The following is a 24,685-nucleotide window of genomic DNA, read 5'->3' as shown; positions in this document are numbered from 1 at the left end:
GTCGTCATTATTCGGTACGAGCCTGTCAGGCGTAGTACTCTAGATCATAAACATACATGGGGTATCATTCCCCGTCTTACAAAGCTGTACCCCAAGGAGGTTTTCCCACATCCAACCATGCCAAAACACCACGCGATGCAAAAATTCAGACATAAACCTACGATAACTCCAATCGCAGAGACATGAACAACAACCGCCATCAATAACCGTTCTTCCTCCTCCCTCTCTTCTCCCCATCCTTCCTCTTCCGCCCCCCTCTGGTCGAACTACCGGGATGATCTTCCCTCCACCACGCCTGTGGCCTAATGCAAACGTTCCAACCGTATTCTGCCACGGTTCTGTGTCTCAAGGAAATGTCGCAGATCTTCTTTGTCGCCATAATAGGCACGGAGGTGCGATCGTCTGGCGCGAAGAACTCGCGTTCAGCATCGCCCCGAAGCGCTGGACTAAGTCATGAGAAGAAGTATTTGGATTCGCGGAGGCGTGAAACGTCCCAGCCACCCTTCTGCGGGACGGGCGGGAAGCTGAGCGGAATCCATACTTGAATTGTGCCCTGGTCGGCGGCGATGCGGGACGCAGATTTCTTCTTGGCTACACCACCGCTTTGTGGGTCCTTTGCAAGATCTTGGGCCTCGTCTTCGACAATATCCATCGTAGATTCAGTGGTGGTGACAGCGTCAGCTTCATTGCCCAAGGCCTCATCCTTGACCTGGGTCTGCCTATCCGCCGACTGCTTGTCTTTGGTCTCACCAAGAAGACTGAGTCTGAAAGAGTGAAGTGCTTTAGGATCCTGATACGCAAGCCAGATGCTTGTCGGCGTAACCATCTCTTCACCTTGCTTCCTCTTCTCAGGATCTTCACTCTTCAGCATCTCCTGTCGTTTAGCCTCAAGCGCAACTTCCTCAAACGAGGCATCTCCGTGTCGCGCGCCATTACTCTTCGCGCGAGTACCATTCTTCTGGCGACGCTCATGTCTCCATAGCGTGATTTTCCGGCTAACTTCCGCTCCGATATGAAGAGTCGCTCGGTACATAGCACCTGAATAACGCGCAGCGAACTCGGCAGCAAGACGATCGACAATATCCTCGGTATGCATGCGCACGAATGCGTCGCGAAGAATGACGTTCAGATTGGGGATATCAGAAGCGTGTGTCCAGAAACTGTCGTGAACGGCGGCGAAGTCGAGACCCATCTCGCTGGCCTTCAGCGCCGAAAGCAACATATGGCTCGCATCGAGAGAGTGGATGAAGTTGGGCGGGAATGCCTGGAGCTGCTTGCGTTTGTCGACCTCATCCTGCTGAGACTTCTTTGAGACTGTAATGTCCTGGATCTTGGTCTTTATCTTCTGGGTACCTTCTTTCCTATAGGGTTGCACAATAGGCATCTTGAGCGGCGTAGTCCAGATGATGCTAGTTTGGAAGTTTTCCATGCCCTTGTTGAGTTTGTTCAACTGGGCTGTAGAAACCTTCTTCGGTGCCGCAAACTTGGTGTCATACAAAGCTTTCGTAGGATCCGATCCTTCGAAGCGGTCTTTGATCCTTTTAATTTGCTCGGCAGTAATCGATGTCGTTATGCGGTCGCCACATTCCCCGAGCCAGTATTGAATCTCTTGGGCGCCGTTGAAGATTTTGCCCAGCGCGTCGAAGATTTTGTAGGCAACATACAAAGCGACGCTACCAAGCGACGTTACCTTTTCTGTAGGCTCGAATCGAGGAAACAAATTGCGTAGCTCATCTTGTACTTGCTGTTTCGCACCCATGAAGGTAACTCCATAAACATTGGTCATGACGGTTCGCTTGACAACTTTTCGGGTAATGTGACCGTCAATAAAGCACGCAGTTGGACGGCCTTCAGCGGCGTCTTTTGCGACCATCTCTTTCACGAGTTCAGCAACGCCAGTGTAGATATCTTGCGGTCTGTCAGAGGGCTCAAGGTTGACCTGACGAGCACCAGCGTAGTCACCACCCAAGGCTGCGTAATGCTGAAGCCCATTACATGTTCCATCCTGGTGAACCGGTAGCTGTGATAGAAATCGAGTCGGATCGGGCAAGTCGAAAGCATTTTTCAGCTCCATACAGCAGGCCAAACATTGCCAAGGATCTTCTGCTTTCAACCACCACCGTCTGCCATCCAACGGATTCGTCGCAGAGTCGTAGATTTCGTCGATGTTGTCCATTGTGAATTGTTCACGTTCACGTAGGCTAGCCTTGTCGTAACCGTAAAGGTTGGCTAAATGAATCTTGAGCCATTGTAAACCGACGGTACCAAGCTCTTTACCGTGCGCAAACTTTAAAAGTCCTCTCGAGATATCAGACCCGATGTGATTGAGGATAGGTGGGATGGGGTAGGCACGACCTCGGAAGTCAACGCTGTGCGGGAAGAAAATCTTCTTTTCGTTCAAATATGCCCGTGCTGTCTCCAGTTGAAAATTTTGGAAACATCGCTGCGAATGGAGGCCACCAATGAGATTCTCGTACTCCTTCAGAGCCTTGCCCCATTTTGCTCTTTCCTGGAATGTTGCATCCGCTGGTGGTTCCTGGGGACGCTTTTGGTTGGCGACGGAGTCTTCTCCTACGAGATCCCCAATAGTCTCTCCTGAATTCCAGGCTCGAGCCATGACCTCAAATACGGGAGCATTGATTTGCCAAGGCACCCGACCGAGCACGTCTAGACCAGCCATGACCTTGGACATGTCACCGTTCTCGATGGCCGACTGGGCATAAGCTCTCTGTGCACTGTCACCACCCTTCTGTCGAACGACCTTTTGCGGAATGGTGTAGTATCCACCATCTTCGAAACTAGACCATGGTTTCGGTTCGACTACCATTGGTAACCTGACTGTCTGGATGCTATGAACAGATTCGGTTCGCAGTTTGGCATTGAGCTCATGATGAGGCACGAGATAGCCAAGCTTCTTGCCCTGATGAAAACCAACTGAGTGGTGGAAGGCTGCCATACTACGAGACACCTGCTTACCCGTCCTTGGGTCGCTTGCAGTCACGGTAAGGGTTGCAGATTGGAGTAAGAGCTCCAAGCAGAGGGCTCCAAGCCTTGTCCGTGCCGCTAGTGGTATGGCGGCCTTTTCGAGTGAATAGAGTGGCTTCTGGGGTGGCAGTCCAGAAGGCGTCTCTCGAGTCTCCTTGGAAAGTTTGTTGACCAAGTTCATCCGAGTTTGCTTCCGCTGCTTTCTGAGGAAAGCGTCTCGCCGAGACTGCGACTCAGCGTTGAGATAGTCCTGGATATCGGTACCGACAGCAATAGACAGGGCCGAAATCTTGTAGGCAGAGTTGTCCTCATTCTTGCCCTTTACAGCAGCCTGGGTAGCCCGAGCAACGGTGATTGCCGCCAGCTTCTCAGGCTTACACCTCTCGAGCCAGACACCGTAGGCCACGGCATCGTCACGCGACTTTGATTTGACGGGATCAGATAAAACCTCCTTGGCATTCTCAATACGCTGTTTGAACAGCGGTACGAGGGCAGAATACCAGCCATACATGATGGCCTGGATAGACTTGGTGTTCATGACGCCGTGGATGCCAATCTCTTGCAGTTTCTCGTCTTCAGCTTTCCACCTCTCAACAGCGGCTTCCATGCCATCCTGTTCCATCTGGAGTTGCCGCGCATATGCGTAGGCCTTGTCCTTTTCTTCCCGAGTACCTTGCATGTCGTGCGGGTATGGAACGCGGGCCTCATCGTCGAAGATGGTAAGGGCTTGCTTCAGTGTATCCAGACCCATGCCCTTTTGCTTGACAGGTTTGATCGGTTGTGATGGGTGGGATACCAGGCCGTGTTCGATAAGGTTCTTGCGACCGGAAGGTGTGCTGACGTGGAGATCCTGAACATGCTCGACGGGCGGGGGTTCGTTGAAAGATTCTGGTTGCAGGCGAATGAGCAAATCCCACTCCTCATCAGAGAAGTCGGGCGAGGCGTTGATCTGGTCGACGACATGCTCGCCGTATTTGCGTGCTGTTGCGATGTAATCCCGTACTGCGGCCTCGTCTGCACCATTGTCGAGAAAGTTCATGGCGGACCGGATCAGCGTAACAAAGGTTTGCGCATTCGCTTCAACGCCCTTGGCTAGCATTCTATCCTCGTACCAACTCTGGACCTTCTTCATGCTCTCAGCACTTGGGTCCATTTGGCCAACTTCGAGCAGTGTGTGCAAATAGACATTGTGTGCGTCGATGAGTTCTGGCGCATCGTTGTTGTAGACGGTGGTAAGGCGGTCGATGATGATGGCGGCCCGGTCGAGTCGTCCAACGCGCAGACAGGCGTATAGGTTTTGGTGAAGCTCGACTGGGTCACCGCCTACACCGTTGACGGCACGTACTGAGGGCGACGCCGCCAGCGAGTCACGGACGACGAGGGGATTCCGAGGGTCCCATTCCGGGAGGCGAGAGAGCTCGGGTGATTGGAATTGGCGCCCCAACGACCGCGCAAAGGGATCGAAGGGGAGCGCTGAGGGTGGTGGGGGTTGGAGTTCGGCGGATGTAGCGAGGGAGCGTGTCCCGTGCCGTGTGGACAGTGAAGAGGGCCGTTGCCGCTGCCGCTGCCGTCGAGTCGAGTCGAGTGCGATTGTGGATGAGATGGAAGGCGCATGCGAGGTGCTCCGTGATAACGCTGGGCATAGCCATGGCAGCGTTAGTTGATCTGACAGCGTCGTGGGCGCTCTAAAGGCATCTTTGCGGAGTTTCCGCCCTGCTGCTCGCGCGAGCATTTTCGTAAAAGCGTCCGGGAGCAAAGTCTATGGGGTATTAAACGAACAAAAAAGAAACAAAGACAAGACTGGTCAACGCCGGAAGACAATTACCAGGAATCGTGCAGGCGGGTCGACGTTGTCAGGCGGGCGTCGAGTTGCCTCGTAGTTGAAGATTCTCCATGGAAATTTTGGCCGACTATCGAATCCATGCCAGCATCATCACCGAAGAGGCATCGCCGCCTTGGCGACGTTTTCGCCACCCGAGTGCACGACCTCTACACCTGCATTCTGGGTATCCACTATGATTACATAACATATCTCCAGCAGAACACATCTACAGGCCTCGATGGCGTCAAGTGAAAGTGTAGTATATGTATATATATAAATACAGACGTCAAAATACAACTCCAACACGCTATACCTCATCAGCCACGACAGTGGGTTTCGTAATCGTCCTCTCTCTCGTTGACGTCGCCACACCAGGTAGCGCATCCTCAATCAACCTCTCCAATTGATCATCGATGGGTGCGTCAAACATTTCCACCTCTCTCATTTCGTCCTCCACCCAGTCACCATCATCCTCGTCTCCAAAACAGAACAAGTCGCTAGCTTCACCCGCTATAACCTTCTTATGCTTGCCCGTGGGTATCTTGCAGCCGCCAATCTCTCTGCGGAATATGTCCGCATATTCCTTCGCCACGGCGGATACGTTGACCGGAGCAATCTGCTGTCCGTCGTAAAGAAGTTGGGGTAGATGAGGAATTTCGGGTAGATCACCGTCGAATGGTAGTGCTTGATGCAGTGGCACTGAGCCTGGAATGACTGGCGTCTCGGGATTTTGAGGTGGCTTGGACGGTACGTCCGCACGCAAGATTGGCGCATCTGTCTCCAGTGGCAGGGCTGGGAACTCTTGGCCGTCTTTGGACGGCACTGAAGAGAACTCTTCGGGGGCGTGATACAGCTCGTTATGAATCGTTACCAACGCATTATATGTCGTCGCAGGATAAAGCAGCGAGTAACCCCGCGCACGCATGAACTCAAGCATGTACTCGGTCCATGCAGGGAGTGTCTCGGATACCAACTTTCCCCGAGATGTTGATTTTGTCGACTGCTGATGCTTCACGACGCGGTTGCCGAGGAACGAGTGCAACTCCGCCCACTTGTCCCCTAACAACAAGGTCGCATGGCTGCTTGGAGCCTGCCACATAAAAGGTACGCTCTTAGCGCCCGAGTGTAGCTTCTTGTATCGGTCAGTATGCATATCAGCCGTGGATGGAAGATCCAATTTCGTCTTGCCATCCAGGAGCACTGATGGCAACTCCAGACTCATGCCCATGAGATGTTCATTGTCTTCTGCACCATAAGTTGAATACTTGTACTCCAACAACGCGTACTTGACAAAGTGGAAGTACTGTGGCGATAGCTGCGCCTGTGGTGAGAGCAGTAGCACATGTGAGTTGATCGTGTTCGTGGGGTAGAACAACTCCAGGAAGCGAATTGCAGAGTCTTCCTGATTATGGCGGTGGCTTAAGATGCGGCGCCTGATGCTAAGTCCACTTCCCGCCATTGGGTTTTCATTATGTGGGGGCCATTTAAAGCTCTCAATGTGCTCTTTTACTGAAATATCAAGCTCGGCTGGTAGCTCGATTGTGATGCGAGGCGGTTTTAGACCACTGTAATCAGCATCTTTGATTGACCTCAGCAACCGCAGAACGCTCGACGAGTCTGGTGGCACTTGGATCAAAATATCTACGGTGGGATCATGCCAATGCCTGAGCGAGCCAGCGTCGAGTCGCGAAACCCAGGCGAAATCCTCGGATCTATCTTTCGGTACTTCAATAAGAGGCATCTTCAGCACTCCAGTTTTAGTTCGCATGCCTCGGACAAAGAATTGATCTTCTGAGATCGAATCGTCTATAATGGCTGCTTGTGGATGTAGAAAGCCGTTGATGTGTTGCATAGCACCCATCACCGCAGTCTCAGCGCGTACATCAGTGCTGTACCTGTAGACAACTTTGTAGTTAGCTATGAACATCCACATCTAATTCTCACAGCTTCAAAATATACTCCAGCAACTGTAATGTAGTCCTCGAGTGTTCAGAGTAAAAAGACAAGCGGGTGTACGTACTCCACATAATCCGGTCGCGCATCATGCCATATAGCAGGACACTTGGCCTTGTCTATCCCGTTTATCTCGAGCAGATCCTCTACCGGTATATCTTCTCTGCCCATGAAAGCCGCGTGTACATGGTTCCTATTCCATTGCGACATTTCGCATACCATAGGTAAAAGCGTCGAGGCGCTCTTCAGGCTCGACATTGCGAATAATATATTCCTATTCTTCTTCTCATAGCCACCCGTTGCCGAGGCGGATGGGCGCAGTGAGCCGGCGAGGCGGAAGAAGCGTATCTGCCCGTCGTACGTACGAGGTATCGCATCCCCACGTCTTGGCTTTTGCATGCCCGGCGGCGGTCCAGTAGGTTCGTCATCGTCGTTCGCGCTTGGTTTCTGATATGTTGACGTGATTGGTCGTCCCCGATATTGCGGTTCAATTGAATCTTCGTAGTCGTCCGAGCTGCTAAGGAAGCAGTAGTAGAGAAGGAACAAGCCTACTATTGCGAGTAGTATCCTTCTCCGTCGCCAGCGAAATGTATGATTCCACGTTGACCAACTGTTATGTCGCGCGGGTTTGTATCTATGGTCATCGTCTTTCTTGCCCAACTCTTCATCGCCCGGAAGCATCGTCTTCCGATACATGCTGCCACGAATGAAGCTATCCTGCAACCACCCGTTGTCTGTGGAGCGTCTCGTCGCTACTACCATTCAGCGTCGTCGGCCATGGCGATGTAGGGAAAGGTGTCGCGTGCGGTTCTACGTGCGGACGGTGCAAGAGCTTTGCGTGTATGCGACGGATTGCCGCGTGTGATTTCTGGGTCTCAGGTACAAGAATGTTGCGGAACGATCCAACTCGAGGACAAAGAAATTACAGAAGGTGTAATCATCAGAACAAGATGACGGAGCTCCGAGAACCCGCCAAGCGCGTGTTAAAGGCAATGGAAGAGGACATGTTGGAGACGCGATAACCTCGATTGTCCTCGCGGGAAGCACATCCCTGCAACGCATCATCCCGCTCGCCTGTGACTGCCGTCCTCGCTACGGTTTACCATCAACAAACCACCCTTTTCGTCCCTCACAACCACCAATCTATCTCAAGTACGTTTCAAGAGAACTTCTCCGTCATGAACATGGACGGCCGTCTTGGAACCCACGATATAGGCTCACACCAACACACAACATCACTGCGGAGCTTCGCGGACGCTAAATACCGTTTAGATTAATCAATACAACCGCGCTTTGTCAATCTACGGATACCACCGCTTACGCCTTCTCAAACTCAGCCAATCGCTCATCTGCCGCTTTAAGAGCCTCACGAAGTATTTGCTCGTTTCGCGGTTTGAAGAGAATCTCATAAGGCCGGCACATCGTCACCAAACTAGTCGGGTCTGAGCTGCCCCGGACAGGATGCACGTCCACCTCTGACTTCTGCACTAGCTCAAAGCTGTTCAGCGTCCGTAGGAAGACGAGATACAGCTCGCGGTTAGCCAACAATGAGCCTGCACACATCCTGTAGCCCAAGCCGTATGTGTGCAGCGGAGCGTCGGGCTGCTCCAGCCAACGCTCTGGACGGAACTCGTCTGGATCGCTCCAAACTTCGGGGTCTATCGAGTAGTCAGCATCGCTGTCTTCCATGCAAGCAAACATAGCTGAGAGCGGCTTACCCATATTACACGCCCATGCGTTTAGATACACCGTACTACCAGCGGGAATGAGCTTGCCCTCATAAATAACATCCTTGACTGTCGCACGTGGAAGCGCCAGACGTAGTACGGTATAGTACCGCAAGCACTCTCTGACCAGTGCGACAATATACCCACACTTCTGGTCATCATAGGCATCAGCCAGCGGTTCGTCCTCCGAGTAGAACTTCCGGATCTCCTTGATGGCCTTTTCCTGGATATCCGGCCTTTGAGCCAGTAATGCAACACTCCATTGCACGAGGGTAGTGATGGTGTCTAGACCACCTGACAACATCGTCAGACTGATGGACGTCAACTCCTCCTTGTTCAACGCGGCTTCCTTGTCCTGGATAATGTTTGCCTGGATGCATGTCTTGTGGGTGCCCTTCTCCATTCGTTCGTCCAACTCGCGATTCAGCTTCGTCAGGTACACATCTCGTCGATTTCTGTGCTCTTTCGCAGACTTGGTGCCAAAGCTGAACGGGTTAAGTCTCAGGATTGGGATGTAGTCCTGCAAGTTTCCAGTTGTACTACGGAATTTCGAAATGGCGGCTTCGACCTCGCAAATCTCGTGAAACATCGGGTCATGGCGACTACTCATACGTGTACCCCAGTTGAGGGTAAGGGCGAGCGAAAGAGAAAGACGTTCAATCATGGGCATTGGGTTGACACCAATGGCACCAGCTTGACCAGACTCAAACCCATCTTTTACAAATTCCTTCGTTTCAAGATCGAGGTGGTCAATGTACGTCGCAATCGAAGGCTTATTGAGTGCTGAAGCAGCACCCTTCCTTCTGCGCTTGAGCGAATCATTGAACGGCGAAGTCCCAATCGTCGTGCCGGCCGTGTTCGAAAGCACCTGGTATCAGTCAGCCATGTACCAAGGCTCCCTTGCTGTCCAGCTCACCTTATGGAAGGTCCAAAACACGGGTCTTGAACTCAGCGCCTGGCTGTTTCCACCGAAGATTTTTCTTGCAGCTTCCGCGCTGTTGACTACGATTACCGGTTCATTTCCGAGCTGAATCTGGTATACGGCACCAAAGGTCTTGCTCCATTCACGATACTTCTCCGCTGCATTGACCTTGATGTCTGGGATGTTGCCCACCAAGGGCCAGTTTGTCGGTCCAGGAAAGCCTTTGATTCGCCGCGAGTATCGGACGTATTCGTTTCCGACAATATATGATATGGGAATGAGTACTAACAAGAAGAATAGAGAGCGAGCTGGATGATCCGCAAACTGTGACGATAGTAGTGGGAGGATAGTGGAGATCATGGTGTTCGTTAGTGACTCCTTGTGACGCTTGCGGAATACAAGAAGATGAACGAAAGGCTGATTCGAGCCAAAACTTAGTCTTACGCTCTAGTTTGTGGAGGGTCAGACATTTTATTTATCTACCATTGCTCGTCCATGGCAACCTCCACGGACTTTGTGTGGAGCGAGGCCGGCTCATGCGGGGAAGCAGCACCGTTCATTGGGGGCTGCGGAATTAGGCGACAAAAAGTGCGGAACGTGAGCGCGGAAGCACCTCCATGCCATGACCTATGGCTCTGGACGTCTTCAATGGCTTGCAAAAGCTATCGCACACCTATTTCAGCACAAGAATCAGTTACTTGAGCACTTGACATGCAGATGTTGCGTGACGTCATCACCCCCGCCACCTCTCTCCATCCCATGGCTTCGTCCCGCTTTCTAGCACTTTGTTTCTCCACAGCCTCAACGCCCATGGCTGATGGATAGTCATCCTCAAGAGTGCCTCTGCTAGAACAGCCTTCTATCATGACTATTCTAATCATACACTAAAGCAGCTGATTTGCTTTGACGATATTAACTATTCGACATCAGTGCGCAACGATGCCATCGTCGTCTATTTCTCAACGTGGTTTTTGCAGGGGTTTCACGGACTCATCAACATGGCGATCCGATATGTATTCGACTCTGGAGTGCATGGTGCGGATAGCTGAGAAACACCACTAACTACGCCCTAAGCTCTGGAGAGTGAGTCGGTCCATCCGTGGAAGTCATTTGTAGTGAATGACTCGACTCGCTGCCTACGCAGATCCCATAATGCTGTAAAGCAAGACTGGGCAGCGTATTTCTGTATTCAGCCCTTCACGCAGACTTGGTGTTACTTGTTAAGCATGACTAAACTCTCGTATATCATTGTGTATGCCCCTTAGGCGTATGTCGTCGTAGAAAACAGCAAGTGGTATGAAATGTGAACGACCAACGCTTCAATGTATCAAGTACCAACAGAGTGCGGCTATGATGAATATTCCAACATGAAGCAGTTCTAGCAAGGGTTCAAGTAGGATTCTACTCAAATTGGCACAAGACGATCGTTGTAATGGAGGCAAGAAAGAGATTTCGCTTGAGACAAATTCCAGTATGTGGCTAGATACTTTATCTCCTCTTCATACCCTAGTTCAAAACCTATGCCTTGACAGTTGCTTTCCTGTATGCTTGATAAAGACAGGCCGAACTAATTCTGATCGCAAAGCTTCACATTTGATATGAAAGCTTTGTTCTAAATCGATTCAGTTGGCGTGCTCTTGGGTTTATATTCTCGAAGTAGGTACCATAGATGTAAGTAATATAGAAGAGCTTCAGGTTAAAACGGGAAGCAATGAGAACCATGGTGCGATAAGCTCAATGTATAGCCCACCGCTTCTCGAGCAGTATCTTGATATGGTTGAACGGACATCATAAGTGACCTTCACTGACAACAGTGACAGGTAGACAGAGCGACCGTGTACGTAGGATCCTATGAGTAAAGATGTGTCCGCTGACCTCTCAGTCAATCCCCTAGCATATCTGCTCTTCTTTTAGAGATAGTCGCCGAACTTACACCGTGCCCTTGGAAAACAGTGACCTCCCGCGACATGCCCACGTGGAGATGTATGATGCGATTGCTAGCGTAGCAGTTAGGATGATGTGCGACTTATGTATCAAAAGTCTTACTCAGCCAATTTCATACTTGTATAAGTCTAGAGATGATTCCATGTCACCTTGAAGCTATGCAAAAGTGAAGATTGCAGCTGAGTTGTCCCACCCACCCTACAAAAAATGGATACAGACATGACGAGGCAGTTCCAGCAGATCAGGAGAGCCATGCTTCCAAGTCTGAGAAGCGGTATCGCCGCTCCGAAGCGCGGCCTGCAGCACGTGGGTGATGGGATACCGGCAGGAGCTGGTGTTCAAACAAGCACTTGAGCCGCACATGGCACATGTAACAAACGTTGTGAGGATTTGAAGGCTGCTGTCGCGAACGCATTCAATAGCTCCAGTGACCCCACGAACTCCCAACGCATATCCTGATCACAAGGCACTGCAAGTGCCATCAGTATTGATAGGTATTCTGAGCGACAGACCGACGCAGCGGTTGTCATGGGCGTTCGCTGGATATATAAGACAGGGCTCTTCACGATATATGTAGGCAGATTGATAAGGATACTCTCTATCTCCAGCCGTTCTTCACAGTCTCACACATCAAATATTCCTACATATCAACACCGATACCTTCCCTGCCCCCTCATTCTTCAAACTATACAATACGAATAATATTTTAGACCTACGAGAATCACCAACGACTATATGAAAACAACTCTTCGTAAGGCGGAGCCGCCACTCCGTCAGAACGAGCACGACCCCGGCGATACTGACCCTGAGCGGCACACCTATACTCCGTCCAACGTAGACTACACTCACAGCTACTTCGAAGAAGATGTAAATAGTCCCAGGGATTTGGGAGCCTCGCATAAATACCATGATCCATACAGCCAGCACTACGGCAACGCAAACGACTTCAGCCAATCCCACATGCCGAACATCGGATTCGGTGCGGAAGGAACCGCATCGCATAACCCACGTACTTCGATGCAGGCACCACGATACACTTACAGCGACGACAATCTTCCACGTGGCGCCGAGAACTACGTCGAACTGACTAGCCCAAGCTGCCGGGAAGGCGAATCCAGAAGAGAAGATCCTCATGCATATATGATGCACCACCGGTCCATCTCCGCCGAAAGCCCCTCGCTCGCACTTATGTCATTGTCCAGGAACAGTGGCGCACCACCGCAGGCGGCAGGTCAGCATTATGAGCCATTCCGTGGTCACTTTCATGATTCCGAAGAAGCGAAGGAATACCGTCGTACCAAGATGCGGTTCAACCGAGAACCTTGGAGAGATCCAGCTAATGACCCGACTATCGAGATTGTTGAGCGTAATCGTAACATTAACGTAGAGCGCATCTACAACGCCATGATATGCGGTGATTACGCCAGAGACAACTCTGGGTCCACCGCACTCAAGAGATGGGTTGAAGAGCCACACTATCATTCAGATTTAGTGGAAGCATACGCTCACAAGGTATTCGATTGTTTAATCGAGCAAGTCAAGAAGGGCTTCCGCGGGTGGCAGCAGAATGACTACGTCAACGACGAACGCAAAGGCGAGGACGAAGACAAAGACGTCGACTGCGCCGGGCGCTTGGACAACATCGTCGACGCCCTCCGGCTAGAAAAGACCATTTGCGAGAACGTCATGTGCTCAGCTTGGCAAATCCGTATGTTTGTCAACGCGCCCAAGGCATACTCCAAGCGCAAGGACCAGAACCGGGTGGGCAATAGCAAGAGGCCGAACGCTAAAGGTAACTGTGTGATGGGGAATACTCCACGGGCAGTGAAGAGGCCTCGAACCGCCGCTGCTTCACGGAGCAGACACATGCGAGATCACTCGTCAACAGCTTCCGAGAAGCTATTGTCGCGTGGCACCACACCACAACAGACTTTCGAACCGACAGTACCGCCGTACTTCACTACACCGACGGCGCAGCGCATTGCCGCCTTGAGCCCTCCGCCTGCTTTCCTGGCGCCTCAGGCGCCGTCGATGCGTCCCTCACCCCGATCACACCAGGCTTCGTTTGGCCAACACCACGCGTCTGTGTCGTCGCCATCTAGGCTCTCATCGCGGGCGCAGCCACACACCTCTCAGCCTGAGCACAACTCGCGGATATCGTCAATCTCGCCAGTCCAGCAGTCGCCCTTCCCGCCCCCATCGAAGCCACTAGACAACTTCTTGGAGTCTGCTACCCCCGACGAGATGAAGGCAACCAACATGAACACGACCTCGCGCCTCGGTACTTGGGGACATGTTACATCGATTGTAGCCCCACCTGATCCTTTCACACTAACGAACCAATCTGACATCTCAGAGTTTCTGGGAATCGAGCACTGGCAGCATAGTGTGGAACCGTTCTCCTCACGCGACGCGTTTACCAATGCCAACCTCTTCGCGGAACATCCAGAGATGGGCGTGTGCCTCGCCGACGTGGAATTACTGCCAGCTTGTGCCATAGATGATGCTGTGAGTGAGGATGTATTCGGTTTCTGGCAGCACGAAGACGCTGTGCAGAAAATGCCAAACACCCCCAGTCACCGCCAGAATCAGTCTCGAGACTAGGGGTGAGTACTGTCATCGGATCTCGCAGCGGTCCATCTTGGTATTTCTAAGTGCTAGAGCTTGCGCTCGGACTTGTAATGTTCTTCTTAACCCTCCTTCACCACAATATGTCGACCACCTGGATAGTGTGGCGACTGGCCTGATTGCCGATTGTTTGGTAAGTGTTGACGCTCCATATGTTTGCGTGGTCGTTTCTATATGTATGCAATTTTTAATCAATATCCATTGGGTAATGGAGACGGGAGGCTCCAGCGGCGTTGGAGTTGATGTGCGGATCCCTATATTGCAGACTTCATTGGCGGAACTGTGGAAGCTCTATTCTTATGTTGTAACTTATTGTTAGCATGTACTGTAACGAATTTGATATACCGCATCTATCGTTCCACTGATCTCCGAGTGTAACACACAGGCAGTGCATGTCCGAGGGAGAAAGAACACGAATCCGCCAGTACCCAGATGGACGCGTCGCGCGTTTTCAGCGCTAGTGACGTCATACGCACGGGTGCGAAGCTGTCGGCTTTCCTATGGCCAAGCTTCCACACGTCTACATTGGTCCTCGAAACTAAGCCTGTGAGCTTTTTCGCAACCACGAAACTTCAGATAATCAAACCATTAGCGGCTTTTTTACTAGTGCTCGGAACAGACGCCTATCGAAGCGGCTGTTCCTTTCAGGCGCGGCTCTTAATCAGCTTAGATACTCATTCAGTAGACTTGTAAACAGCTACATGATGTAAGACCCTATTGCAGTAACGGCCTGATAAAAAGCTCTTTCCTTCATGCCGCAGTATCTGCACAAAGTACCAAACATGCCCTGTAAAGGTAACCAAAACTCGTCCAATCGGATGCTGTCCACTGCTAACGAGTTCATTGAAACTCCAACGGCCCTTTTGATCCACCTTTCCAATTACCACCACCTATGGCAAGCGGCAGCATACGGCCGAGCATGATGAGCCGAAACTAAGCTTGTAGTTTCAGCAGCATAGCGGGGAGCAAAGTCGGCAATCTCGGTGACCACCACAAGATGGCGGATAGCCTTACAAGCAGTTCCACGCCTGCCGTGCCGATTACTGATATGCCATCTGAAAGTAGTCCCGCCAGGCATATACGTACACCACTGACGGATGCGAAATCCCCCTCTTTGGTGGCTGAGACGAAACGCCGTAAAGATTTTGGTGGCGGCAGCGGCTTGGAGAATGGGAATGCTAACTCTGCGCTTTAGTAATCTCTGGCTTTGAGCAGGTGTATTGGACACTCATGTACGTACGCGCTCTTGAATCGTACGATGGCTACATTGATCATGTGCAAGAAAAAAGAAGAGTCTATTGATGGCGGATCTCGCGCATCGATGAAAGCTTCACTTTGAGCTCTCGTATCTTTTGCTTGTTGAACAGTACTTTGAAAGTATACACCTGTCAAAGACTTTCGTAATTTCCTCAGCATGCCTGTGCCTCAAGGTCTTGTCTGCATACATGACATGGGTATGCTCGTCGTTTTGGTCTCATCCTGTCTAGGTAAGTGGTAATCAACGAGCAGAGAAGGGTGAGGCGAAAGACTAGGCGCACCATATGGATATCACAGGCAAGGCACGATCGAAGATTTTACAGTTTCGCTCAAAGCGAAGAAATAATGTGCGTCATTGAATTGTATATTTACAACAGAAACGAACAGTAACTCTAACTATCTCCTACTCCCAACACAAGAAGTTTTGACTATTGTACTTGTCGTACAGATCATGTCTAAACGATTTAGACGCGGAAAGCACGGGGGTGAGCGCGCTGGGCAGCTACCATGCGGCGGACCTTGTCAGCGACACCAGTGCCGGCATTGGCGCGGAGCCAGGTGATGAAGGTGTCGATGGTGAAAGACTCAGGGAGGCTGGAGTCGGAGCCAGAGCCGGAACCACCAGTGGCGACAGGGGTAGCGACCTCCTCAGCGGCAGTAGGGGTGGGGGTGGCCTCAGGGACGGTGCTGGAGGGGGCAGCAGAGCTGGCAGCCGGAGCGGAAGAAGCGACGGGGGAAGCAGACGCGCTGGGCTTAGCAGAGGCTGAGGGAGCGGGAGCAGACCCACTGCCGGAGCCACCACCCATGGTGAAGTCAATGCAAGACTCGTAGGTCTGGTCGATTGAGGGAGCGTCCCAGAACCACTGAATAACACAGTCACCCTTGTTGGCGCACTCGGCGCTGACATCGGGCATGGTGATGTCGAAAGAGGTCCAGTCAGGGTGCTGAGACAAGGGAGAGGAGGTCAGGGCGTACTCGTCCCAGCTGATGAGAGGCTCGCCGATGACCTTGTCAGTGGCGATGTTGACGATGGAAACGTTGGCAACACCATCGTGGGGAGCACGGATCTCGACCTTCATGGGGATAACCTGGCCAGCGGTGTACTCGAAGATCTCGCCAGCATCAGAGAACGGAACACCCTTGCATTGCCACATGCGGCAGTCGGGGTGGTCGCCCTGGAGGTTCTGGAGGGCACCCTGAACGTTTCCGTAGTTGTCCGAGGACTGGGTGTTGTAGACCTGGTCACCGCAAGCAGCCTTGAGGCCCTCGCCGGGCATACGAGGAGCAGGCTCGCTGATGAAGCCGTGAGCGGCGACGGAAGAGGCAAAGCCGGCAATGGCGGCGGCGACAGTGTAAGACTTCATTGTGATGGTTGGTGGATTGTTTGAGAAGAGTGAGAGTTGCTGTAAAGATTGACGGAAGCCTGGCTTCTGTGAACGAGTGTAATGAATGAGTGTGGTGTTGAAAGAACGAATGTGAGGTCTCAGACCTAAGATGCACAAAGAAGCTGTAGTTGGAAGTGAAGAAACGGTTGTTTGATGGGAAGAAAACCGAAAGTACCAAGAGACCTATATAGAATACTGCGACATGGCACTATTCCTCTTCACAAGTCAGTCTGTGGGCCATGTCATTAAACATTCGAAACAAGTGCCCGATGGATTGCAGCCTCGAACAGCGCTTGACTGTGCCCCCGATTCAAAACGACTCCTACGCCCTGCCTGTTCCTGAGATGCCAGACATGGCGTGGGGCTTCTTGTCATGCTTGAATTGTTCCTCCACCAGTCACATGGAGCCATGGAGCAGCTAAGATCGCAGGGTGCTATTCGATACTGCAGGCCAAGCAAACATGTTCCCGCGACAGCGGCCACCATGCCTGTTGACAGGACACCAACCGGTTCTCGTAGCTGTCTAACCCTAGACGGCAGTATAGACGAGCCGGCTTACCCAGTTGAAGCGCCCTTGATCCCGGGTTGAAACGGTCGCGAACGTACGGTGGGTTTCAGGTGTCCCGAGGCTTAATGCAAAGAGCGAAACGAGACTGTGGCGCGTCTCCACCAACCTGGTTAAACATATTGCAGGAGCCTCGACTGCGTCATACACAGCAGTACCGCGCGCTACCTTTCCAGCGACGCATTGAACGCCATATGAGGTGTTTGGAGAATTGCCTCTGAGATTGATGAGAAAAGGTTGTTGTGAGTTGAATCGGAAGGCGGCACCGATCAGCTCTAGCCCATCGGAGATAGGTGGAGCCGCTCAATCTCGCATGCAACGATGCTGAGTCAATATGATCCTTCCTCAACACCACGCTTTCATCTCCGAGTTTTGTGGACAGCTTTGAGAGAGAAGGTCGATGTCCGATTCAGAAGCTGGAGCGCCGTGTGCCTGTGGTCGATGGATGTTGGTCAACCTTGGAATGTGTGCTCAGGTAGGTGCCTACGCGCTGCTCTTGTATTTTTGTGGCGCGAAGGATTGAGTTACTTTGCGTTGATTACTGCGCGCCACAGCGTCCTGAGTGTCACATTACACAGAATTGTAGACGTACCTGGATACTACATGGTCACCTGATTGGACAAGAACGCAAGCCTGGAGAATGTCCAGCTAACGCGACGACAAAACGTGGAGAGTAGTACGGAGTGGTGAAACAACGCGCAACTCGTTTCCCAGGCAGATTCGATAGGTGTCGAGACATATACCAGGCTGGCCCTTCTGCACCATTCGACCGGATGCTGCCCCTCCACGTACGGCTGGCTGCCCTGTCTGCCAGCCACTCGTTAATCCGTGCAAGCGCTTGTCTACGGGTAGTCTCTTGAGAGATGCGGGGAAGGTTGATGCTAAGAAAGCTTAGATATACCCCATAATAGCCTCAAGCCCATGTGTGTACCATCAATTGCCATCGGAGTGTGAGCCGCGTAGCGACCATCATGCGGCTCAAATAGCTTCCGCCTCTAGTACTGGCCATCCAAGAAAGCAATGTAGAATCTCAGTCGCAAAGACAGAAGCCCTCCACAGAGTATCGTTTCGAAAATCAGTTGACAATACAGTGATGGTCAAAGAATCAAGCGTACACGTCAGAAACAAATGTACATGCCAGCCTTGCTCCTCACTATGGAAATCTAGGTTCCGCCGAACCTTTTAGGTCCACCAACAAACGTTCAACTGTAGTATCGCACTAGTGGCCGGAGAACGGGAATATCGCGATACCGTGGTCTCGATTCAATGCGGAGTCGATAGAGATGTATATCGAAGACGGAACCAGTCCGTCAACGAGCTCACGAGACATGATAGCCGCGGCTATGCCATGTGCATCACCAACTCGTTGGACTGCTTAAATATTGAGCGAGAGCTGTCGCCAGACGATGCACACGTTCTCATACCCTACTGCTCCAAACATCAGCAGCGCTCTTCACAATGACTAGCCACGACTACTCTTCTACAACCGTGAACTGACATCAAGATGCGCATTATGACTCGGAAGAGAAGCTGCGTTATGAGCTTGCCAAGACAGTCACACTCACTCCAGAACTCTATGAGCGCTTGTTCCTTAATCCAAAGACGCAGGTAGCAGGAGACCTTCGTTCACGGTTTGGGAATCCAACACCAGTGGGCGTTATGGGGTTCACGATCGCCGTTACGCCGCTTGCATGTGCCTTCAGTACGTCTCTTATCATCTTGATACTCTCACGTGGTACTTTCGGGTAGCTGACAGTATTTGTAGTGGGCTGGCAGGGCTCGGGCGGTCTCAGCGTCGCGACTGGGACAGTCAACATATTTTTCGGTAGCATGCTCCTCATGCTCGCAGGCATTGGAGAGTTTCTGCTTGGTAACACATTCCCCATGATGGTCTTCTTTGGATACGGCGCGCATTTCTTTGCTTATGCGACAACGTTCGTTCCCGCCTTCAACGCGATTGGATTCTTCAAACCAGATGGAAGTGGCACCGGCAGTCCTGGCACGTCAAATCAGACGCCAGTATTTCTAGCTAGTTATGGTAAGTGAGCTTCAGTCTCAGGCGGTGTTCAGGCTGATTTGATACTCAACAGTGTTCTACCTCATCGCCATGTGCATTCTATCCTTCCTCTTCTTGCTCGGCTCGCTACGCGTCAACGTCGTCTTCGTTTTGATTTTTACCTTCGCGACAATCGGATTTGGTCTAGGCGCTGGGGCATTCTTCAGCCTTTCCCGTGGAAGCGTCGTGGTTGGTACAAGGTTGGCTACAAGTACGGGTGCTTGCTTTTTTGCAGCTGGCGTGCTAGGCTTCTACTTCCTGCTGGCTCTCATTGTCGCGATCGTGGAATTGCCCGTGCCGGATCTGCCAGTGTTCGACCTGAGCACAGTAATAAAGGCGAGACCGAGAGGTATGATCAAGGAGGAGTAAAGGACTATGCGAAGCATGCAGTTCAGAAGCTTGTCGCAATATACTTCACTACTGTCAGGGTATCAGAACTGGCGAGCGTTTAGTCGTGTCAGGATGTCGAAGATGATAATGTTTCAAGTGATAGAGATTTCGCTACTAGCTATGGATCGTGATCGTGATTGCTGGTGCGCCCGCAGTGCCTTAAGCGTCCCCGGCGCGTTGCCCCGGTGGGGCACTTTGCGCGTCATGCCCAGCGCGTCTCTTTCGCCAGCTCCACTTCTACACTTCCTATCTCGAGTCGCAGGATCACGAAAAACATGACAATTGCTGATTACCGCTCCATCAACTACGCTTCGCTGACTCGCCACACAAGGCGCTCCATACTCGCTTCTTTACGCCTCAGCATGTCCATCCCCTTTTGTGCCCTCTCCAACAACGTCGCGCCCTCCACAACCCTCTGCTTTTGCGGCGTTACGATACCGTCCTTCAACATAGTAGGCATTATATCGGGCTGTAAATGATTCTTGAAGAACTCGTTCTGTGTGGCGTTAGCAGGGTGCTCCCGAGGCAAAGTACTGACCAGCTATACACACGTTTAGGTAGAAATGTGTTCGCACGCCTCTCACGTCGACACCATCGCGCCACTCTGCCGCTTTGCCTACATCCATCTCATACTCTGGATCCTGGCTCTCAGTCGAGTCACGCACTACGACTGGTAGCAATATTGCGACCTTGGATCCGGGTTTCGCGATCTTGGCGATTGGTGCGATGCTACCCTTTTGGCTTCCGATGCAGTCCAGAACCAGAGGAATTCCCTTGTCACCGCTAGCCTTCAAAATGGATGCAACAACGTCTGTGCTGCCGTAATTGAATACCTGATTTGCGCCAAGGCTACGTAATTTCTCGTGGTGCTTCTGGGACGCTGTCGTCAGAATGTTCCTATAGCCGTAGTACCGCAGAATCTGGATGGCAAATTGACCGACGGATGAGGAGCCACCCCAGATCAATATCGGACTATCAGCATGGCCTGGCACATAAGCCTCGGCTTTTGGCCAGGGTGTTTCGAGACCCAGATCGGTCGTGAGGGTGTGGAATACTGTCACGAAGTTGTTGGGTAGTGTTACAGCTTCGGCCAGAGTGAAGCCTTCCGGTAGCTATAACATGTCAGCGTTCGCTTGATAAATGAAGAAACCCGGCACTGCTTGCCTTCGCCAAGAGCCACTCGTCTGTTGTGCAGAATTCCTGATGAGCCTTTTCCGCCAGGGTCCTCCAGGTGAAGCCGAAAACTTTATCCCCAACCCTCAGTCTCTTAGTATCCGGCCCCACTTCGACTACCGTGCCAGCCGTACTGTCACCAAGGACTTGAGGGTGCTTCACGAGCAAAGCCCCATCGTTTTGGTGAAGGTCAAGAGGCGTGGAAGCTGTCCATTCGACACGAACACGGACTTGCTGCCCTACGGGGGTAGGCGTGGGAACTTGAATAATACTAAGGGGTGCTTTTTTAGCCACTGTCGCAACTGCAGAGTGTGTGGACATGGTGAGCTAATAACAAGAGTGGACTTTGCAATGAGTACGAAAAGAAGTAAGTGATGGTCGAGGAGGTAGGAGCAAACTAATATGTTCTCATATATCTCTGGTCCCTCATGCTGCGTTTTATACTCGTCTGGAGTATTCATTCCTGCTTCCGATATTACAAATGCTGGTGGCAGTTGAAAGCGCTAGCAAATATTTCCAAATCGGGATTAGACACTGGGTTTGGTCAGATCGCACCAATCACGATTAACCAAGAGAAGGCGCACCAATCATAGCTAAGGCCTATGATTCTATAGTCGGATGGTCGTATCTGATGGGATACACGAAGGTTCCGGCGCATGGTGTGCGATGGCATTACTTTGCTGTCAATCTAGCCCACTATATGGCACCATGCGAGCCTGGCTATGTTCAATTACCATGATACAGCGAGTTCCTTGAGTTTGCGGTATTCCTCGTTCGTGACTGCCTTTTCCTATAGGCCTGGTATGTGTTGTGTAAATTGTGAGTGGCTCGTCTGTGCTGCGTCATTGCAGTACCGGTGGAACAAGTGGATGGTAAAACATGGTACAGCGACTCGCTTCTGCAACACGAATTTCATAAACGTAGACAGTGCTTAAAGGGTTCGAGTATATATCTTGGCTCATTACGCCCTCTCTCTCTACCACTTTAATACGAACACTTCTTCCAATCCGAATTCGAATTATCATACGAAAGATACATCTTCTCACCAGGTACTACCCTCAAAACAGTAATAACCATGAAGTACTTCGCGCAGCCTTTTCCTGTCCAAGGTAACGCCTATTTTCAATTTACCGAAAGCCGCCGTAACGACATCACAATTGGTCTTCAAAACTCCGAGAGAGTCTCTAGCCGCACTTCTCGTCAAATATCCACTAAAGAAAGCGACGACGCATTCATCCAGTCTCTCGAAGAGAAGAATGCCAGGAAGGCAGATAGAACAGTCCCTCAGTGCGGCGATATAGTACGAGCGATCTTCAAGAGACGGAAGAAAGTGGCAAACAAGACATCGCAACTTTTACGCAAGGAGCCGAAGAAGATCACCCAAGCACCGAAGCCAGAACAAAAGGCTTTATCGTTTGGTGAGTGTTCACAGCCATATGTTTTCTGGTAGATCACAACGCCAAAGTCGTTGTTGGTCCTGAGTGTTGTTCGCTACCGAACGCCACACACTGCTACGCCTCATATGGTATCCTCGATGGATGCAACAACCGTTCGGGCTTAGCGTGCGGTATTTCTCTACAACACAACAAGATTTGGGAAGGATCTCTCGATGCCATGTTTGAGGGATATATGAGTTACGAAACGGCGACCTCTTCCTGGCTTATGCATCGGTACTTGTCTCTTGTATTTCTCCTGCGCGCTGCACGGGTATGGGCTTGCCATTTCGACGTGTATACAGAAACGATGGACATATTTACCATCAACTCAGCGAAGGAGAAGATTCCGGAAACGATTGTGCTTTGATCTCATCGAGTGACGACCAAATCTTCAGCCGCACTGAAGTGCTCGGTCAGAGTCACACGACACACAAGCCATCACGAAGGGACAGAAGAACGCCTCAAACACATTTATACGCCAACAAAGGGACACAGACAGCACCCGAGTTCTGCCCAAGATCGTTATGCACTATCTCAACTTGCGCGTCATCAACCTACTCGACCTCTACCATCCCGACCTCCTTAGATACTACCCTTGTTGAACCCAGCAACTGTCAAAATATACGCCCAACACAATTTAGGCCCTCCAAATTCTTCAAATCATGTTCAAGAATCGACAGCGCCATCGAGTTACATACCTTCATTCCGACGTACCCGCACCGCTACCCGCCCGGCATCGTCGTCATCAAAACGGTCGACGAACAGGGTACCGAAGTATTCGAGGAGACGGATCTTACGCACCGGCATACACCTTTTGTAGATCCCAAACCCACCGTAACTACGAGAGCCGAGCGTACTGGCGTGGTGCAAAGAACAGGAAGGGCAGGACTAATGGAGAGGGCCTTGGAGAGAATCGTTGATGCACTGGCGAGAGATGATGAGTGAGAGACGTATTATAGAAGATGGAGAAACCCTGAGACCAAGCACCTGGCTGCGATGTTCGAGTCACATGGAAGACGCATCGTTAGGTCACGGCAGTGCCACTGCGTCTGTATCACTCAATAGCTGATATGGGTCGGCCAATGCTCATTTCGAACTCAACATATACTGTCTCGGTCAGAACCCTACCAGCCACGACACGTTCAGATAGCGGCCACTGCTCGCCGGGCATGGTGGTCATTAGCAGTGTCAACAAAGATCACTTGCAGCCGACAACTGAAGTATGGACGGCCTCCAGAGACGTTCACCATGAGCGAAAGTGCGCCAATGAGGGGACTATCAAGTTAAGGATGTGTTGAGTCTGCTAGCTCATCGGGGACGTGCGGGCATGTTGTACACATTGGTGGAACATCCTATCAATCAAATTTTGATTCTGTTGGGAACATGGGACTTGGGTTGAAAAGGAACATAGCTTACGAAATGCGTTCATTCTGTTGCTTATAGTATAATGAAGAGCAACCCTGATCACTCCATTTCTCCACTCCCCGCGTTCGTTTGATTACAATTTGCATCCACCCAACCCGTGAGTGATCCGATTCCTTACCATTCAAGTGTGCATCTCAAGCACAACACCGTGTGGACCTCCATCCTCAGCACCATAGTCCAGCTCAAACCAGTAGACCTTCAAATCCTTCTTGCTAGCAGGGTGAATAACGAATTGGGCAACATCTCCCTTAGGACATTGGAACCACTTGCTGACAACCTCAATCGCGCCGTTCTTCGACAGCACGTATGTGTCGTAGTGTTCGGTAATGGCGGGCTTGTTGTTCCAGGTAGTGCCGCCATTGACAAGCTTGGACTCGGTGCGTGAGATGTTGACGGCGAAAGGTGCTTCGCCTTCCAGACTTAGTGGGGCCTTCTTGAATATGTCGGTGTTGACATAGAACCGGAGGCGACAGATGTTTGCCTCGTTGTTGGGGACGTCGTAGTTGACAGCGGTCCATTGTTCGTCAAGGGTCTTGCTCTGTTGAAGGTAAGTACAAGCCAGGCGATCGTACGAGTGTGCGTGTGTTGGTGTGTACATACGTTGTAGCTGACCGTCGTATCCTTCTGGGTTAGAAAAGCGGTGTTTGGGTAAGACTTTTTGAGAGGCAGAAGCATGTGCGGAAATCTGGTTGTTGGTGTACTCATTCAGTATATGTCTCACATGAAGTGTGCAGGGACGTTCTCACTGCGTGTCGATCAAAGTCCCAAAGGCTGGGAGGCCAAAGACGACGGGAAGAAGAGCGAAGACGTGCATGTTTGATATCTGAGGGTTGGTGAAGGTTGTTAATGTGTGGAGATTGAAGCTGTCGATGTTGAGAGATGGATCCTTTAGTCTTCTTATACTTGACAGTGAAGCACAACAACGTTTGTGGTGCAACGCTTGCCTGTCGGTCAAGAGGTCAACATGACGGATGTGCTGCCCTTGCAGAAGTTTTTGTGAGACGTAAGCGATAGCCT

The 24,685-nt window shown here is 51.3% G+C and overlaps 7 protein-coding genes across 7 annotated transcripts; 2 read left to right on the top strand and 5 right to left on the bottom strand.

Annotated features, from left to right (window-relative positions):
• Nucleotides 1–451: 451 nt before the first annotated feature.
• On the bottom strand, nucleotides 452–4,717 carry ALTATR162_LOCUS6499 (uncharacterized protein; the record flags this gene model as incomplete). The annotated part of the gene is made up of 1 exon (XM_043314121.1): nucleotides 452–4,717. The coding sequence occupies one exon, from the start codon at nucleotides 4,715–4,717 to the stop codon at nucleotides 452–454; it is 4,266 nt and encodes a 1,421-aa protein (XP_043170056.1).
• A 397-nt stretch (nucleotides 4,718–5,114) lies between these two features.
• On the bottom strand, nucleotides 5,115–7,456 carry ALTATR162_LOCUS6498 (uncharacterized protein; the record flags this gene model as incomplete). Its single annotated transcript, XM_043314120.1, has 2 exons — nucleotides 5,115–6,702; nucleotides 6,828–7,456. 2 exons carry the CDS (start codon nucleotides 7,454–7,456, stop codon nucleotides 5,115–5,117), a joined length of 2,217 nt encoding a protein of 738 aa, XP_043170055.1.
• Nucleotides 7,457–8,077: 621 nt separating this feature from the next.
• On the bottom strand, nucleotides 8,078–9,769 carry ALTATR162_LOCUS6497 (uncharacterized protein; the record flags this gene model as incomplete). The annotated part of the gene is made up of 2 exons (XM_043314119.1): nucleotides 8,078–9,355; nucleotides 9,404–9,769. 2 exons carry the CDS (start codon nucleotides 9,767–9,769, stop codon nucleotides 8,078–8,080), a joined length of 1,644 nt encoding a protein of 547 aa, XP_043170054.1.
• Nucleotides 9,770–12,088: 2,319 nt separating this feature from the next.
• ALTATR162_LOCUS6496 (uncharacterized protein) lies at nucleotides 12,089–13,957 on the top strand (the record flags this gene model as incomplete). Its single annotated transcript, XM_043314118.1, has 1 exon — nucleotides 12,089–13,957. The coding sequence occupies one exon, from the start codon at nucleotides 12,089–12,091 to the stop codon at nucleotides 13,955–13,957; it is 1,869 nt and encodes a 622-aa protein (XP_043170053.1).
• A 1,745-nt stretch (nucleotides 13,958–15,702) lies between these two features.
• On the bottom strand, nucleotides 15,703–16,602 carry ALTATR162_LOCUS6495 (uncharacterized protein; the record flags this gene model as incomplete). The annotated part of the gene is made up of 1 exon (XM_043314117.1): nucleotides 15,703–16,602. The coding sequence occupies one exon, from the start codon at nucleotides 16,600–16,602 to the stop codon at nucleotides 15,703–15,705; it is 900 nt and encodes a 299-aa protein (XP_043170052.1).
• Nucleotides 16,603–18,847: 2,245 nt separating this feature from the next.
• On the top strand, nucleotides 18,848–19,613 carry ALTATR162_LOCUS6494 (uncharacterized protein; the record flags this gene model as incomplete). The annotated part of the gene is made up of 3 exons (XM_043314116.1): nucleotides 18,848–18,890; nucleotides 18,954–19,226; nucleotides 19,279–19,613. 3 exons carry the CDS (start codon nucleotides 18,848–18,850, stop codon nucleotides 19,611–19,613), a joined length of 651 nt encoding a protein of 216 aa, XP_043170051.1.
• Nucleotides 19,614–19,938: 325 nt separating this feature from the next.
• On the bottom strand, nucleotides 19,939–24,482 carry ALTATR162_LOCUS6493 (uncharacterized protein; the record flags this gene model as incomplete). The annotated part of the gene is made up of 5 exons (XM_043314115.1): nucleotides 19,939–20,130; nucleotides 20,186–20,746; nucleotides 23,814–24,206; nucleotides 24,269–24,353; nucleotides 24,415–24,482. The coding sequence occupies 5 exons, from the start codon at nucleotides 24,480–24,482 to the stop codon at nucleotides 19,939–19,941; spliced, it is 1,299 nt and encodes a 432-aa protein (XP_043170050.1).
• Between the last annotated feature and the right edge of the window lie 203 nt (nucleotides 24,483–24,685).

The sequence above is a fragment of the Alternaria atra genome (assembly GCF_907166805.1).
Source record: "Alternaria atra isolate CS162 genome assembly, contig: 25, whole genome shotgun sequence".
NCBI classification, from domain to species: domain Eukaryota; kingdom Fungi; phylum Ascomycota; class Dothideomycetes; order Pleosporales; family Pleosporaceae; genus Alternaria; species Alternaria atra.
Note: the sequence above shows the minus strand (reverse complement) of the source record. Positions and strands in the feature narration are given on the sequence as shown.